The sequence below is a fragment of the Anopheles arabiensis genome, chromosome 3 (genome assembly GCF_016920715.1).
Source record: "Anopheles arabiensis isolate DONGOLA chromosome 3, AaraD3, whole genome shotgun sequence".
Lineage (NCBI taxonomy): Eukaryota > Metazoa > Arthropoda > Insecta > Diptera > Culicidae > Anopheles > Anopheles arabiensis.
In genome coordinates, this window is record NC_053518.1 from 46,472,617 (window position 1) to 46,488,987 (window position 16,371).

The 16,371-nt window shown below is 47.1% G+C and overlaps 6 protein-coding genes across 7 annotated transcripts; 3 read left to right on the top strand and 3 right to left on the bottom strand.

The window, feature by feature from the left end:
- Nucleotides 1-21: 21 nt before the first annotated feature.
- LOC120899922 lies at nt 22-220 on the top strand. Its single transcript, XM_040306280.1, has one exon. The coding sequence runs from the start codon at nt 51-53 to the stop codon at nt 159-161; it is 111 nt and encodes a 36-aa protein (XP_040162214.1). The 5' UTR covers nt 22-50; the 3' UTR covers nt 162-220.
- On the bottom strand, nt 78-2,234 carry LOC120899918 (tektin-4). The gene is made up of 6 exons (XM_040306275.1): nt 2,057-2,234; nt 1,913-1,987; nt 1,342-1,843; nt 982-1,276; nt 693-915; nt 78-619 (listed from the first exon to the last, which is right to left on the bottom strand). The coding sequence occupies exons 1-6, from the start codon at nt 2,126-2,128 to the stop codon at nt 251-253; spliced, it is 1,536 nt and encodes a 511-aa protein (XP_040162209.1). The 5' UTR covers nt 2,129-2,234; the 3' UTR covers nt 78-250.
- A 97-nt stretch (nt 2,235-2,331) lies between these two features.
- On the bottom strand, nt 2,332-3,820 carry LOC120899919. Of its 2 annotated transcripts, XM_040306277.1 has the most exons (3): nt 3,634-3,776; nt 3,170-3,571; nt 2,332-3,042 (listed from the first exon to the last, which is right to left on the bottom strand). In XM_040306277.1, exons 1-3 carry the CDS (start codon nt 3,658-3,660, stop codon nt 2,380-2,382), a joined length of 1,092 nt encoding a protein of 363 aa, XP_040162211.1. In that variant the 5' UTR covers nt 3,661-3,776; the 3' UTR covers nt 2,332-2,379. The 2 variants fall into 2 exon arrangements, with proteins under 2 accessions (XP_040162211.1, XP_040162210.1); XM_040306276.1 differs by having other exon boundaries at nt 3,170-3,820.
- Nucleotides 3,821-3,966: 146 nt separating this feature from the next.
- Nucleotides 3,967-5,853, top strand: LOC120899920 (spindle and kinetochore-associated protein 1-like). The gene is made up of 3 exons (XM_040306278.1): nt 3,967-5,086; nt 5,159-5,471; nt 5,611-5,853. The coding sequence occupies exons 1-3, from the start codon at nt 4,751-4,753 to the stop codon at nt 5,766-5,768; spliced, it is 807 nt and encodes a 268-aa protein (XP_040162212.1). The 5' UTR covers nt 3,967-4,750; the 3' UTR covers nt 5,769-5,853.
- LOC120899921 (mediator of RNA polymerase II transcription subunit 6) lies at nt 5,773-6,897 on the bottom strand. Its single transcript, XM_040306279.1, has 3 exons — nt 6,617-6,897; nt 6,261-6,541; nt 5,773-6,179 (listed from the first exon to the last, which is right to left on the bottom strand). The coding sequence occupies exons 1-3, from the start codon at nt 6,814-6,816 to the stop codon at nt 5,857-5,859; spliced, it is 804 nt and encodes a 267-aa protein (XP_040162213.1). The 5' UTR covers nt 6,817-6,897; the 3' UTR covers nt 5,773-5,856.
- Nucleotides 6,898-8,040: 1,143 nt separating this feature from the next.
- On the top strand, nt 8,041-13,000 carry LOC120899917 (regulatory-associated protein of mTOR). Its single transcript, XM_040306273.1, is given in 3 exon segments — nt 8,041-10,976; nt 11,076-12,290; nt 12,391-13,000. Coding segments are annotated over 2 exon segments (4,035 nt in total). The 3' UTR covers nt 12,175-12,290; nt 12,391-13,000.
- Nucleotides 13,001-16,371: the final 3,371 nt, after the last annotated feature.

Consider the following 16,371-nt stretch of genomic DNA (forward strand, 5'->3'; position numbering starts at 1 on the left):
GTGCCAGAAGGGTTTATGTAAAGAACACCAATCATCATTATGTGCTACAAATGGATGAAGATCTCGGCTATTACATCTACATTTCGCTAACGCTCGTGCCAGTGTATTTAGCATTCAAACTCGTGCAATGGATGGGCTGGGAATTGTTTGTCAACAATTGATTGCAACCAGCCTGTTGCCAAGGAAAGCGTCAATAAAGAATGATCGCTAAATGTGCAAATCAAACGCTTCAAAATACCACGAACACATCTCAATATCCGCTCAAAGCGGTAGAGGAAGGAAAATGCGACCGCAGCAACTGGCAACGGTCTCGATCAATGGCGATAGTGCGCCGCTTGAGCATGATTTCGCGTTCGAGTTCGTTGCGGCGATTGACAAGCTCCTGCTTGACGTCCTCTTCCTGTTTGAGCTGAGCGTTCATGGCCGAAGAGCCCACCTCGAGGGATTTTACTTCTGCAATCAGCAAATTTTGAGGCTGATCCCGACAATTTTCCACCCTCGGTCGTTGATTGCGATTATCCAGCCGCGTTTGGACAACCATCATCGCGTAGTCCATGTTTCTGATGGCAACCTTCAGCTTATCGATTTGAATTTCGGTGTCTGCTAGATGCTGTAGGACCTACCAAAGAGAGAAAAAAGGATATGAAGTGAAAATCAGATCCGATGTGATGGATAGCACTGTGGCATCATACAGTGCGAAGATCAATCTCCAGCTTTTCACGAATTTCCTCCATGCACGATATACGGGATGCTAACGCCCGCTCGACGCTATCGGCTTGGGTGCGCAAATCTCTTGCAGCGTTCGTAAGTATCGCATCGAGTGTGTTCCGCAATTGTTCCGACTTGTGGCGACAGTTGTGATACATGTCCAATGTTTCACGGGTAAATTTTTCCCAATAGATTTCAGTCGATTGCCTGCAGGTTAAAAAAAAACACAACTTCAAACAATCGTTCAGTTTCATACTACGTCTCATATCTTACTCATTAGAGCATCTGGTGGCTCCTGGCTTAAACAGCGTGTTCGTCGACTGATTGCGAAGATTACAATTGACTGCATCATTCTCGTGAGCTACCTTTTTTTCGCTCCAGTCAAACTCCATTCGTTGCCTCACCGCGCGGTTGTCACTTTGCTGCTGCTCAATGTTTGCAAGCGTTTGAAGCAATATTGCTTTAATTTCCGAAATCAAACTAATCTCTTGTATCAACTCTTCCTCTGGACGATCTCGAATCAGCTCCGTATCTGGACGTCCCGTACGGCGTTCCAAACATTCGTTGGCTGAACGTTTAAATGGGTCAGTTAGTATCTGTGATAATAGCTAGCAGCGCCAGCCCCATTCTTACCGATAGCCTCCGGCATACGTAGCACTGCCAGTGACTGCTTCAACCGTCGGCGTTGCCGTTCGAGGGCCGCAATTTCCTCCTGCATGCTAGAAATGGCCCTATCCAGTTCGCACTTTAAATCGTCGATATTTTTAGCCCGCACATGCAAACTCTGCGTACAATCTGTTTGCGTTTTGTCCGCTATTGCGTACGTTCGTATGATGGTATTTTTGCTAGCATTTTCCACCTGAATGCTATGGTCTACGGTGGTCTCGCAAGCATTGATCATGTCCGCATTTCTTTGGCGCCACTCGTCGACACTGTAGCGCGTAATGGAGTACTGGTTGACGACCGGGCGCGTGCCGGTTTGGCCGGAAAGGGCACCCCAATCGACACGGCCCGTCGCCCATGGCCCGATTGGGCCCATTGGTTTCGCCAAAGGATACCCATCCGAGTTTCCAGCACGTTGCGGGAGGTACGGAGGCGGATCGCTTGCTGGCAATCCGACCGGGCTCGTTAGTAACTAAAACAGACCATTGTCACGGGTGTCGTAAAGAAAAGAACATATTTTCAAACATTGTATGCAAATTACCTCTTTTTGGTAGTCTTTGATGTCCGCTGCCGTTGTTTCTCTGGGCTTGTGAAATGGATTATCCACAGACGTTTCCTTCAAAATTAGTGTAAAGAATGATTTAATTGAATACTCCTACGGTTCTCACCGAACTTTACAATTTACCGTTTGAATCGGTTGATGTTCAATGCACACGGATGCACAAGGCGTACAAGGAGGACAATTAAGCTGAGCCATTTTCCACTGGAAACAGATTTTGGTTGCAAATAACTACACGTATCTCTAAGCTCAGTTATGGTTTGCTTAGATTGTTGAAACTCGTCTCGCAAAACAAACACGTGTTACTATGTGGATGATTTCCATGGTAACCGGTATATCTGCCTAGTTATAGCGGTATCCATGTTATACTTTCAATATGTTCAGCCTATACGCATATGAAATTTGTTTAGTTCATTTTTTATTTTATTTTTATTTCTTAAATACGGTTTTCATACTTCCTTAATGATATCTCTCAGTAGCGGATTTACAATTTTGTTGCACTGATCCATCTCTTTCACTGTGCAATCCACATGGTCGATCATCTCTTTCACCGACGCTCGGTTTTTAATCAATCCCGATAAGGTTTGCACGTAATCTTTCATACCTTGCTCGAGTTCTTTTACGGCCATTGGGGATGCCGTACCGAGCGGGTTTTCAATGAGGATGTAGTTTGAACTATTCCAACCGTGCCGCAGCAAACGCCCCGTCGAGGCGTCGTAATGCGATACACTTTCTTCTGGCTCTGTGCCATCCGAATACCAAGTCGATTTTCTGATCTCCTTCACTGCTTCAGCTGTACCTTCGCGTCGATGCTTTGGTACTGGAATAGCGGCCGAAATTTGGTGAATGCAATTTCCAACCCTTCCCTGAATGTCGATTGTTTGGCTGCAAATTTCGCCTACAAAGTTGGACAGCACTAAGTACCGCAAGAGTAGCAGCTGCAGTCCATCGGGCAAAATAGTAGGCCTGTTGTCGTCAGCCGAGTCTTCTTCCCCGCTCCTTCCCGGGCCCGACAGCAAACCGTGAAAGCTTTCGGTCTGCAACCCATTGCTTTCCTGCCTGTAAGCTGTGACGTTGTGGGCCTCATCGAAGTAGAGTTGTATTTGTTTCTCCTGCGAAATATAACAGATATAAAACATAATACGTAAGCTTGACGTAGTTGCCACCCGTAATCGATGTGCTAATTGTCACACTGCAGCGCGAACTAGCGTCCTCTCCAACAGCCTCCCACCCACCCACCTGCCTGATTGTACCAGAAATGAGTGTTTCGCATTTGCGCTCCTGCAGCGGTCGACAGTTTCGGTCCGCAAATGACATCAGCTCACTTTCCGCCGTAGAATGTCCAAGAATTGTGAGTCTGGTGCTGGAAAATGCCGCCAATACTTCTTCCGCTATCAGGCTGACGTTGATAGCGGCCCCTCCAACGATGGTCTCGCTGCCATCACACACAAGCAGCAGTTCGCTGAAGCACAGTTTTTTCATGAGCTCGTCGGAAATCGGACGCTGAAGGATATCTGCTATGTGGTGCACGGACTGTGCCGCACTTGCTGCAGCATTGTTGAGCGACTCGTCGAACACTTCCGGTGAGACTACACCCGTAGTCGCGCTTTCTACCGGCGCGACGGTCTCTTGTAGAGTGGTCTGGCGAAAAAAGTCCTCTGATAAATTGTACATGCATTGTTCAATTTCGAAAACTTTACTACTTTCTGTGCGATCGATGTCCTGCGCATAGGAGCAGGAATTAAAAGCGGATTTGGAAGACATTTTTTCTAACGGGCGGAAAAGAAATGTGAACGATCTACCGAAATTTCTATGCGAGAGCCAAAACGTGAATGTGGTCCTCGGCTCCGTACCGATCGATTTCACTGCACAACTTAAAATGAAAACCTTGCTCTCGGCGCAATAGGCTGTGGAGAGCACTCTACATTGCCATGATTGCCGCGATTGATCACTACAGACACATTTTACTTTGTGTGCAGCGTGCGCGTACCTCTCAACCTACACAAACCAATTTAAAACAGCATCAAAAGAACGCAATGTTTGTATGCAAAGTGGTTTGCTAAATGGATCACAATCCCATTATGTACTGTTTGCGGTATTTTGATACATATGTAATTCCGTTTTACAAACACAGAAGCCTTCATATGGTCTGCTGCGCACGATCGCAAAGCACCTTGCAAGCGTGTGCTGTCGATAAGTAACACGCGACTAGAAGGTTTTAAAATAGTACTCGTCAAGGATGCATGCGACTGCATTGCTACACGTATGCCACAAATGCATTCTGAATCGGTTCGGTAGGTGTATGTGTACTTCATTGCAAGCGTTTGTGTGGCTATTTCTACAGCGCTCGGTTAAAACATTGTAGCCATCTGTAGTCACGCTTAGGAAAATTAAACTATTACATTGTTTGTATTCACAATTATATATTCGTTAAAAAACCCGTACTATGCCATATCATAGATCATTGGAAAAGGGGGTGTTTTTGATTGCGTATTGAAATACAGTAACTATGCATAATTATATGAAAATAATATTTGATAAAACCATAATGATTACGGTTGAAATTTCCGGTTTACACATCTTTTAACTGTTCGAACTAGTTGTACAGGCAATCGTAAATATGCTGAAATAAAATCGCTCTTGCACAAAAAAACGTAAAATTTAAAATCCATCGAACCTGTTTCAACAGAACTGAGAACCCGACACACGTTCCCAAGATGCTACAAGAATTGAAATGTCAATCAACTGTCAGACGGTCAGCTACTGTTAAAATTTCAAACAACAACAAACGTAAGCTTTTAAAAACGCAAGCGAAGAAAAATGGACCAAACTTTGGATGCTATTCTCCAAAAGCAATTAGATACCATTCAACGTATCGAACTGTTTCTGGACATATATAAGTGTAAAGAGTTCGTCGCAGCCGATCTAAACAAATTGAAGGAAGATTCGAGTGAAGCGGCGGAGAAATTATCGCGCACCAGGGAATACATCGAAACGGACCGAAAGGATGTGTGTTCACAGTTCATCAAAATAATGCAGAAAATGCGACGCAACGAACTACTTATGCTTCATCTGTGGGAAGTTGGACCACACAGCGAGGCGGCAAATGCTAAACCTGCTCAATCAGATACACCGAAATCAATGCCACTCAAGGAGGTTCGTATGATGTTGCAAGTAGAAGATATAAGGCTATATTATTTCATGCGAGAATCTTGATCCGTCTTTCAGCTGCAGAACGACAACCCCTCGAAAATGCACCTCACAGACTATTCTAAATCTCCGTTTGCAACACGGTCCAAGTCCAAGGATATACATTTTTATGACTTTGATGCAGAAATAACGGAAGAAGAATTTGAGACGATCCCCAAGTATTTGCGGGGTCGCATGCAACTGTCCGAGCTGATCCAGTTCCTTGAAAAGGATGTGATTAAATGCTTCGAGGAGAAATACACGCTTATGTACAAACATCGCAAGGCTGTTTCCAACCAGCATGATCTTACTGCTTGGAAAGATTATAACAGCATGCAGGCAAAGTTTCCTGGTAAGTCGAACGTCTTTATTCGCGACAAATGTCCGCATCAGCTTTGCCCACATCCTTTTTTATTAACTGCTTGATCAACATATTTATGATTGTCAATGCAAAATAATGTTATGTATTTGTTCTGTATTCCTTTCTAAAGATCATAAATTCATCACGCAGGACGATTTATTGCACAAATCTGGCAAAGCATTGGACAAGAAGAGCTATGCAAAGTTACAAATGCTTCGATATCTTCACATTCTCCAAGAAGTGCGCTCTGAGGGAACAGTGTACTTCCTGTGGATTTATAGCAGATAACGGATTCGTTTCGCAGAACTCTTTATTACAAAATACACGCAAGGTCCGAGACCCGAGGGCCATCTTACACGTTAAAATATAATTAGCATTACAGTTTCATTTTCTTTTCTGGTGGAACATCATTATTACCGCCCCGCCCAACGCCTCCCTCGGTGGGCTCTTGTTTGATCAAAGTAGTATCGGTACCAACGTGATCGCTGTCCCCTGCAGCACCACCTTGGTTATTAGACGCATTGCCTGCATCGGACGGGTTACCGCCGGTAGGATTGTTTGTCATCTGGGGCAAGGGTAGCGGGAACTTTCTGAGCAAATCGCCCAGCAACATATCCACCCGCTGACGTTGGAAAATTGAGCTCGGCTCCTCTTTCACCGGTGCTTCCTTCTTGGTTTGAGTTTTGGTCTTTTCGGCAACTGTAACAGCGGAAAGCAAATGGCTTGGCATTTAAAACACATTCCATAGCAAGCTACCTTGTTCCGCCATCGCATGCGTACTGGCTTTGTTGGAAGAAAAATCCCACGAATATCCTTTGCTCGGGTGGTACCGGGAGTATGAGCTGGCCTCATCGAATGCCGTTTGCAAGTGATGCACGGTGGACAGTATTCGCGAGTTGAAAACGCTGGCCAAATCGGGCGCCTGATACACCGTACCAGCAATGATGTAGTAGTCAGCCATCGGAGTAGCCTCTGTCGGCGAATGTCGGTGCTGTTTGCGGATCACGTACAGTATGGGGTCTTGAACGTGGAGGGGAATGTATTCTACGCCAGTCATGTTGCTGCAATAGGGCGAAAGCAAAGTGCGATTAGACTTACTCGACTACAATCAAATAGGGGACATTTCCAGCCCGTACTTCAGAAGCTCCAGGCTTTGCCGCTGCATCCGGACGATTTCGTTGTTGCATGTTCGGTCGTAGAATGGGTTGGATTTTTCCGAAAAGTAGTCCATCACATTGCCAGGATTCAGCACCGGTATCCAGTTCGAGTCGTGCCACGAAATCCACAAAGGATTCTCTTGCAAGAGCGGCGCTAATCCCAATCGTCCGGGATTCATGTTTGGGTGTTTTATTTTCGATATTTACGCGTTCTATCTGCGACAACTAGAAAGAGAAAATGTGTTTGGAAAAATGCAAATGCTGTTTACGTTTCTGTTTCCTCTGACGTTCGCAATATAACGCGTTTATACGTAACACTCGAAGTTTTAGCCACTTCGGTGTACCTTGCACGGATGCCATTTCATTTTCAGTTTTGTTTGTGTAAAAATAAAGCAAAAAGGTAATCTCGAAATGTTAATAAAATATACTTGCATTGATTGCATGTTTTCCAATTGGTACACTGGCTTACGAAACTACGAGGCGCTTTGAAGAATACTAAGCCCGTCCGAAATGGTCCCTGTTTACGTTGATGCCCGTACATAAAAAAGTCAGACGAGCTGTCAAATTCCCCCCGAAGAAGAAGAGAAAAAGTCGTAGCAAAACGAAAAAGTGTTCAATTTCTAACCTCGCATATTATCCGAAAAGAACCATAGGTTGGTGTGCGAATTGTCGTAATTCTTGCCCGTGTAGTGCGTGCAAACTAAACAGTGCGATTGATCGTCGGCTGTGATGAGCTGAGCGAAACATTGTTGCACTAATCGTGGACCAGCTTCTAGCAGCAGCTTTCTTTCGGCAGCTGTGTTACAAAAGCATATATTAAGCGTTGCGTGCAGAACCACTGCGGAATATAGTTTTACGTATCGACCGTGCCCTGTCGAGGTGTGTTTTTTTTGGCTACCACATGTGATGTGCTCCGAACGTAAAGCAAACACAAGCTCATAGCAACGGGTTTGCCTATACTGGAGGTGAGAAATTTTCCTCGCGCCACGCTACGAAAAACAAAAACAAACGCAAAAAGGGCATAGTGAAGCTGGGTGGCGTGGGACGTTCATAACAATCGGGCCCATCGAGTGGTGCATGACACTGAGAGGAGGTGGCAGCGCTGTGCTACTAGAAAACTAGCGTGAGGTTTCGAGCGATAAGCCGAAGAACGGGCGGTGGTATAATCAGGAAAAGAATTGATAACAGGACAAGGAGCTTGATAGGAGTTTCTGGCAGCAGCATCGTTGTCATCTTTGAGAGGAGCAAAAACAGAGAGAAAGGTTCGATCGGGTGTTGGTCATGCTGTGTTGTGGTTGCTTTCATGTACAATGCTAACACATCAGTATTACTGTTCTTTGCAGCTCTGTCCAGCACGTCGAGTTCAACCTCTCCATTTGGGTTCCGTCGGTTCCGTAAAAGGCATGTAAATAATGATTGAAACAACAGAACAATCGAAAGACTCCAACGACGCGGAAGATGAGGATGATGCTTTGTTGCCGGTCTGTTTCAACTGTGAGCGACATCGGGGCAAGATCCTTGGCATCAACTGCACGACCCAATGTTGGCGTGTACGAGACCGCATGAAAACGGTGAGCGTGGCGCTGGTGCTGTGCCTCAACATCGGTGTCGACCCACCGGATGTGGTCAAAATCGACAAGTGTGCGCGGGTAGAGTGCTGGATCAATCCGGCATCCTACTCGCCCGGGAAAGCGCTAGAGATGATCAGTTACCAGCTACAGAAGCAGTACGAACGGTGGCAGCCTCGCGCCCGCTATCGGCACTCACTCGACCCAACGATGGAGGACGTGAAGAAGCTGTGCACCTCGCTGCGTCGGAATGCGAAAGAGGAGCGTGTGCTGTTCCACTATAACGGCCACGGTGTGCCGCGTCCGACGGCCAATGGCGAAATTTGGGTGTTCAATCGGAATTTCACGCAGTACATCCCGCTGTCCATCTACGATCTGCAGACGTGGATGGGCGCTCCATCGATTTACGTGTACGATTGCTCAAATGCCGGCATTATCGTGAACAGTTTTCACACGTTCGCCGACCAGCACGAGCTTGAGGTGGAGCATATAAGGAATCGAAGCGGCAGCACGGTGGGACACGCGGGCGGAGACCTGCAGACGGAGGATAGTCGCAGCTCACCCTCCCCTTCGACCGGGGGCGCTGGAACGACGACGTACCGGAACTGTATTCAGCTGGCGGCCTGCGCTGCCGATCAGTTGCTGCCGATGAATCCCAACCTGCCGGCGGATCTGTTCACCTCATGCCTTACCACGCCGGTCAAGATGGCGCTACGGTGGTTTACGCTGCAATCCACTTCCAAGCTGGTGCCGGAGGTGACGGAGGAACTGATTGAGAAAATTCCCGGCCAGCTCAACGATAGGAGGACGATGATGGGTGAGCTGAACTGGATTTTTACCGCCATTACGGACACGATTGCGTGGAACACGCTGCGGCCCGAACTGTTCCAGAAGCTGTTCCGCCAGGACCTGCTGGTGGCGAGCCTGTTTCGCAACTTTCTGCTGGCCGAGCGTATCCTGCGGGCGTACGACTGCACGCCCATCTCTAGTCCGGCTTTGCCCCCCAGCTATCGGCATCCGATGTGGTCGGCGTGGGATTTGGCCCTAGACCAGGCGCTGGCCCAGCTGCCGGACGTGCTCGAGAAAGGAAAACCATTCCAGCATTCGCCCTTCTTCGAGGAGCAGCTGACGGCATTTCAGGTGTGGCTAGAGGGAAGCACCGAGCAGCGCAGCCCGCCCGAGCAGTTGCCGATCGTGCTGCAGGTGCTGCTGTCGCAGGTTCACCGATTGCGTGCCTTGGAGTTGTTGGGACACTTTGTTGATCTCGGTCCGTGGGCGGTTAACCTGGCGCTGAGCGTGGGCATCTTTCCGTACGTGCTCAAGCTCCTGCAAAGCTCGGCCAAGGAGCTGCGACCGTGTCTGGTGTTCATCTGGGCGAAAATAGTTGCAGTGGATGGGACGTGCCAGATCGATCTTATCCGTGAGCAGGGGCATAAGTATTTCCTGATCGCCCTGCAGGACACCAATCCCGGCGGGCAGCCGTTCAAGGGCAATCATCGAACGTACGCTGCGTTCGTGCTCGCTAGCATCGTGCACAACTTCCCGAACGGACAGTCGAGTGCGCTGCAGGGACAGCTGGTGTCCATCTGCCTCGATCAGCTGAACGACGACAGCAATCCACTGCTGCGGCAGTGGTTGGCCATCTGCTTGGGGCATCTGTGGCAGAACTACGAACAAGCACGGTGGTCCGGCGTGCGGGACAATGCGAACGAAAAACTGTACCCCCTGCTCAGCGATCCCTATCCCGAGGTGCGTGCTGCTGCCGTCTATGCGCTGGGCACGTTTATAAGCTCGGTAAAGCAACGGTCGGACCATGCGAACAACATCGATCGCTCGACAGCGATGCACCTTTTCTCCACGGTAAGCAACGATATGAGCCCGCTGGTACGCATGGAGCTGATTGCCGCGCTTCAGTGGATGGTGCTGTTCTTCGAGTCACAGTTTGCCGGCACGTTTTTGCAGCTGGACAGCCCCGAACGGACCACCAATCCGATGAAGCGCGTCCTAAGCACGAGCAATATTATTGGCGTTGGCAAAGCGTCCGTCATGGTTGGGTTCTATCAGAAGGTGTGGAACGGATTCATTGCCCTGTCGAAAGATCCCTTCCCGGAAGTTGCCTCGATGGCGCAGAAAGTCGTTGACTATGTGCGCGCCGACAGCGCCAAGGAGGTGACGGTGTGTGACAAAAGCTCGCATCACTACGGTAGCGCGGCCAGCGTCAGTTTACCTCCGTCACCGAACACTCGTGTCGGTTATCTAGCGGGCGAGTCGCCCCCAACGCACGGGGGAATACACGGCCCCAGTGACAACGGGGGCAGTCACCATCGTCTGGCGAATCAGCAGACGCCACTAGCAATGAAGAAGCGTATCCACGCGGTGAACGACAGTCCGGCGGCCGGACCGGATTATACGGACAGTCCGGATAAATTAGCGTTTTCGCAATCGTCCTCACACTCCCTGTCGTCATCGACGGCTCCGCTGAAGCCGATCGTAGGGACACAGTACATCGAATGGTCGGTCAGCTTCTTTGCCCAACCGTCGAAGCGTATGAACGAAGCGAAAGCGGCTGGTACGGATCACAATTCGTACGAATTTCTCATCCGCAAATCGCGCTGGTTGCGCAATAAAGAGGTACGAGCGGAGGGGCGTACGCAGCGCATGAAGGCGATCTTTAAGCGGCTAGATGTGCAAAGTTGGTCCTGCCGTACGCAGCATGCTCCGACGTTTATCAAGCTAAATCCTTACGACGAACAGGTGGCTTTCGCATACAAGTAAGTGAATGCGTTTTGTTTTTTTATTTCATACTTTACACCAATCAATTCGTTTGGCAAGCTGGAACTATATATGAACCATTGCTCTTGCTTTCCCAGGGATCGAGTCATCGTAGTGAATATGAGCACGGAAGTCACGCACACGCTAATGCCCCAACGACAATCGATTTACGACAGTTCCAGCAACCTGTCCAGCAGCAGCACCAGCTCCGGTTACCACAGCCTGCAGCACCATGGTTCGCACCGTCTAATTAATCAATCCTTCCTGGAGCAGCACCACCCGACGCCCTCACAGTCGCAACAGCCATCGTTATCATCGTTCCCGCACCAACTGAAGCCATCGAACGAGCCGCTGCCGGCGCACGGGTTTGGTAACCACGCGCTGGCAGTCACGTCGCTGGAGTTCCTCAACGCGCACGACGTCGGTGTGATAATGGCCGGTTACAGCGACAGCACGATACGATTGTGGCGCCCGAAGGAGACGAGCGACGAAAACCAGTTGCTTTCGGCGTGGCACGGTTTGCTAGATTTCAATACATCAAGCGCAGCCAAGGTAAGCTGTAGCGAGGCGGCACCGGCCGCCCACGGCGGTCTGGTGCTCGCATGGCACCAGCGCACGCAAACGATAATGGCGGCGGGTGAAGCGAAATACATACGCCTGTGGGATGCTGAGCGGGAGATGCGTATCTGTGATATTCCGAGCGGCTCCGACACGGCCGTACTGAAGCTGTCCTGCGCGCCGAACGGTATATTTGCGGCCGGGTTTTACGATGGCAGTGTGCGCATATTCGATCGCCGCTGTCCGCCAACCGAGACGCGCTGCGCAACCATACGGGAGCACATTAACCCGGTGCTGGCGATCTGCCTGCGCGACGATTGCGAATCGCTAGTGACCGCCGATGTGTCGGCTAGCGTACGGCTCTACGATATAAGGAAAGCGTACTCCTCCGTACAGAATTGGAGCGCCGGGACGGACGTGTCGGCGATGGCGATACACACGAGCGCCGACATTCTCGCCTGTGCAACCAGCCAGATCGTCATCTACGGGCTGGACGGTGTGGTGCTTAGCTCGGGCCGCAGCAACGAAGGGTTCATGGCACCCCGGAAGGGTGTGGCCTCCTGTTTGTCGTTTCATAAATACAAACTCAATCTGGCGGCCGGCTACAACGACAATACCGCGGCGGTGCTAGTGCCATAGGGCTGGAAGATGGCTATCGCGTAGATGCCGAACAAACTAAACATTGCTTTACTGCTGCGCTCGTATGTTTTGCTTTCGGATGCATGAAATACGCCGTAAGGCATTGCTACTTGCAGGTAAGGGGCAGGTTTTTTCATACTCAGGGGCAGGTTCTCTAACAGGAGTAAATTGTGTTGTTTTTTTAAATATTTATATCTATCCACACTCTTGTTTCAGATAGAGCTGCCGGACACCGTTTACCGAACAATGGACATGCTCTGATCAAACCGCGTGCGCATAAACAAGACGCGATGGCGTTAAACAAGAGACAGCCACTCGCTTGCTGAATACTAGCCATGTAAATTGTATGTTTATTCTTTTTTTCCACAACAGTGTACGTATAAAAATTCGCTTAGAAAGCAAAACACGATGCAAGCATAATTTAAAATCAAGAAAATTTGCAAAGAAAAAAAACTCCCAGTGAAAGCCGACGAACCACATTGTTTGTTCCGAAATCGTGCAATATTAATTTTAAGCTTATACTGATGGTACGTACACATATCAATGTAGTAGTAGCCTCCTCTAGAGTAGTCACTAATCCTCGACATAGGTATAGGTACAAACATGTTATCAGGTATGATTGTGTATCTTTTAATTGATTGCTCCATTTGCTCTGTGTACTGGTTATTTGCACGTACAAGTTGCTTTTTAAACTTTATAGTTTAGTTTAATTTAGCAAAATAATTTTGTTTTTGTAGCGCGGGTTTGATTGAATCACACAAGATTATTGCTTCTTTATGCGTAATATAAAATTGGTAATAAAGTTATTGTTTAGGTATTCACATTAGAGCGTTAGATCAATCTTTTTTTATTAAGTGATTTTATTTACAAAAAAAGAAAAAAAAAACAGTTATAATTTAAAGCGGTAGTTTAATTATGTTTTATCACTTTTTTGGGCAATTTTGTAAATGTAGGTATGCATGCAATACATATGTGGTATTGTAGTAATTGTACAATTATACAGGTTTTTTTTAAATTTAATGTTGTGTAATTTAATAACGTTGTGCATGTATTAAATAACTAAATTAAAATTTTGCTAAAATGGACCAACTAATGCGTCAACGGATCGATTGTACAGACACCATTAAGCTTAGGTGTCTGGCTGCTGCCACTCATCTGCAGATTTTCTTCTGTTTCATGGCACACTACGGCCCTAAGAGCGAATCCATTTTGAACTTCCTTTAATTTCCTTCAAAATGAACTGATAAGTTGCTCTAATAGCTGGGGAGTAATCGAAATCTAAACGTGCAACAAATTGGAGACGTTTGTCTTGGAACTTTTGATTCCAAAACATCTCATCGTTTTATGCTGCTTACGGTCCTCGCTGGACTGGATGCTCCGTTATGAAGACGAAGATTCTCCGAATGGTATCGTTTGTAATCGAAACTGATTTATTAGCAAGAAAATATTGGAAAATATTAAATGTTTGTTCCTGGTTCTATTGAAACCAAGGATAATCGCGCAGTGTATACCTTCCGTCCGTGTATAAATCTGACGAAACCGTCTTAGCCGCGTTCGAGAAGAAGATGTACAGAGAAGGATTCTACGCATGGAAACGGACGACCCAGCCCGTAAAGTCTTTTTAGGCCGTCCACAAGGACAGAGGAAGCGTGGTAGGCCCAAATTGATGCGTCCGCCATTAAGGCCGGGATAACGGACTGGCAGACAAAGGCGCGAGACCGTGAATGATTTCGGACACTCCTGAGGCAGGCCAAGGTCGCAAAGCGGTTGTAGCGCCGGATAAGTAAGTAAGTAAGCATACCGTCCGTAGATAATCATCATTGAATGAGGAATAACCGAACGATAATTCGAAGAATTTAACGTCCTGGATTTTGAAACTCCCATGTTGTTGGTAGCTATTTTATCGTAGAATTGTGATGACCTGCGAGTTATTCCCTTCATGATTGTCTGCGTTGGGCTGATTAGTCTACCGTCCTCTGATATGCATTCCCTCGTGAACTAGTCTCATTAACGGTAAAAAGCACTATAAAAGAGATATTGTTCCTCAGTATTTATGTCCCAAGCAGTGCTTTTGGACCATACCACAAAGAAAGGAAGTTGTTAGGGTATCTAGAAAGTTATGGGGATGCATGAGCGCTTATGGCACAAAGCCTTATTCACTACCTTGCTAAAGCGATTCTTGCTATTAACATGTTCAAACATGCTCCGTAACCACGCAAAGAAAAACAATGCTCAACCAATTCGAAGCAGAACCGGTATTTGGCTGATTAAGGCCATAGAGCGCATGACCTAGGTCAGGATTCTCCAAACTTTTTAGTTCGCGGGCCGCATTGCTTCGCATATAACGGTAATGAGGACCATTTTGCCGTTGCCTTTAGCTAATCCAAACTTTAAATCTTCGTTTTTAACAACAGAATATATAATTTTGTTATAGCTTTCGATTATTAAGGCGTGGTTAAAGTCTCAAAAATCAATTATTACAGTTTAGATGAAAATAATCACAATAATTACTTATTTATGTTTACCTTTACAAAGCCATCACGGGCCGCATAACAGGCTATAGAGGGCCGCATGCGGCCCGCGGGCCGCATGCGGCCCGCGGGCCGTAGTTTGGAGACCCTGGCCTAGGTTATTAATACGTAGATGACTTCCCAAGCTTTAATCGACGGACCTTTAATAACTGATATCAAATGATTTTGGCACCATATTGGCCAATATTGGCAAGCTATGTGGTCATTTTGCTATGAAATGAAGATTGTCCGACTTTTACTGGACGGCATAAATTTCATACCTTTTATCACATTTATGAATGGTGTTCCGAGATTTTAAAAGATATCGGTCTGATTTTTTGCATGTGCATAGCTAAAGAGTGTCCTCAAAGACGCGTGAAGAAAGTTTTTCGATAAGTGGTCTAGGGAACTGTCCATGCTGCCGCAAAGACTCAAAATAGGTGAAAATATGAGGGGTCCGACAATACGTGACCACCACTGTACATTCTATTGACTTAGTTTAAAGTTTTTAATTACATATATGTTAAAATCTTATACTAGAAGTGGAAATTTGGAAATTTTATCTTGATTATGGGTAAATAAAGGGCCGGTCTAGTGGTACAATCGTCAACTCGTACGACGTAACAACATGCCCGTCATGGGTTCAAGCCCCGAACAGACCGTGTCCCCATACGTAGGACTGACTATCCTGCTACGGTAACAAAAAGTCATTGAAAGCCAAGTCCAATTCACTAGAGGGTACAGGCAGGCCTTGACCGACAACGGTTGTTGTGCCAAAGATGAAGAAGAAGAATGGGTAAACAAAATTGCACGATATGTATTGTAATAAGGTTTTCTTTGAAAAATCTTTTTTTTCGCGGACCACAGATTGGAGACCACTGGACTAGAGTACGCCAAACAGTAGTGCGCGAAACTAGTAGAAAGAAGTGACATTCTTTAACACGTTCAACGATACGATGTCTTTTCTAGTGGACGTCTTTTCTAGCTCGGAATCGGACCTACGCGATTCCGATTCCGTATTCGGAATCAATTCCGGAGCCGATTCCGATGCTGGAATCGATTCCGATTCCGGAGCCGATTCCGAAGTTGGTTCCGGAATCCGATTCCGCAGTTGGTTCCGGAACCGACTCCGGAGTTGAATCCGGAGCTAATTCCGGAGTCGACCTGGGAATCGCAATTTGTTCCGATAACGGATTCAGGCTTGACTCCATAAATGGAATGGTTTGAATTGAAATACCGGCAATCTCCATGTGAATAGATCATTTACAAGTAAATTTTGATTCTTTGCCGCTATCAACACGTAGCATCATTGGTCTCAAACGCATGAAGATGTCGAAACCGACTCTGTTTCGAAGCCAATTCTGATTTCGGAGTCAATTCCGATGTCGGAGCCGTTTTTGATTCCGAAGCCAGTTCTGGAACCGATTCCGATTCCGGAGCCGATTCCAATTCAGGAGCCGATTCCGATTCTGGAGCCAATACCGGAACCAATTCCGGAGCCGATTCCGTAATCGATTCCGGAAACTGATTCCGTAATCTTCATTTTTCCCATCACTGTCTTTTTAGTGCGATCGAAATTGTGCGGGTGCTGGTTCAACAGAATCGGCAACATTCCACTATATGGTCCCACAAAAACTGCTGGAAAATAATGTTAGCTTCTCTTCCACCAAAACAAACCGTTATGGTG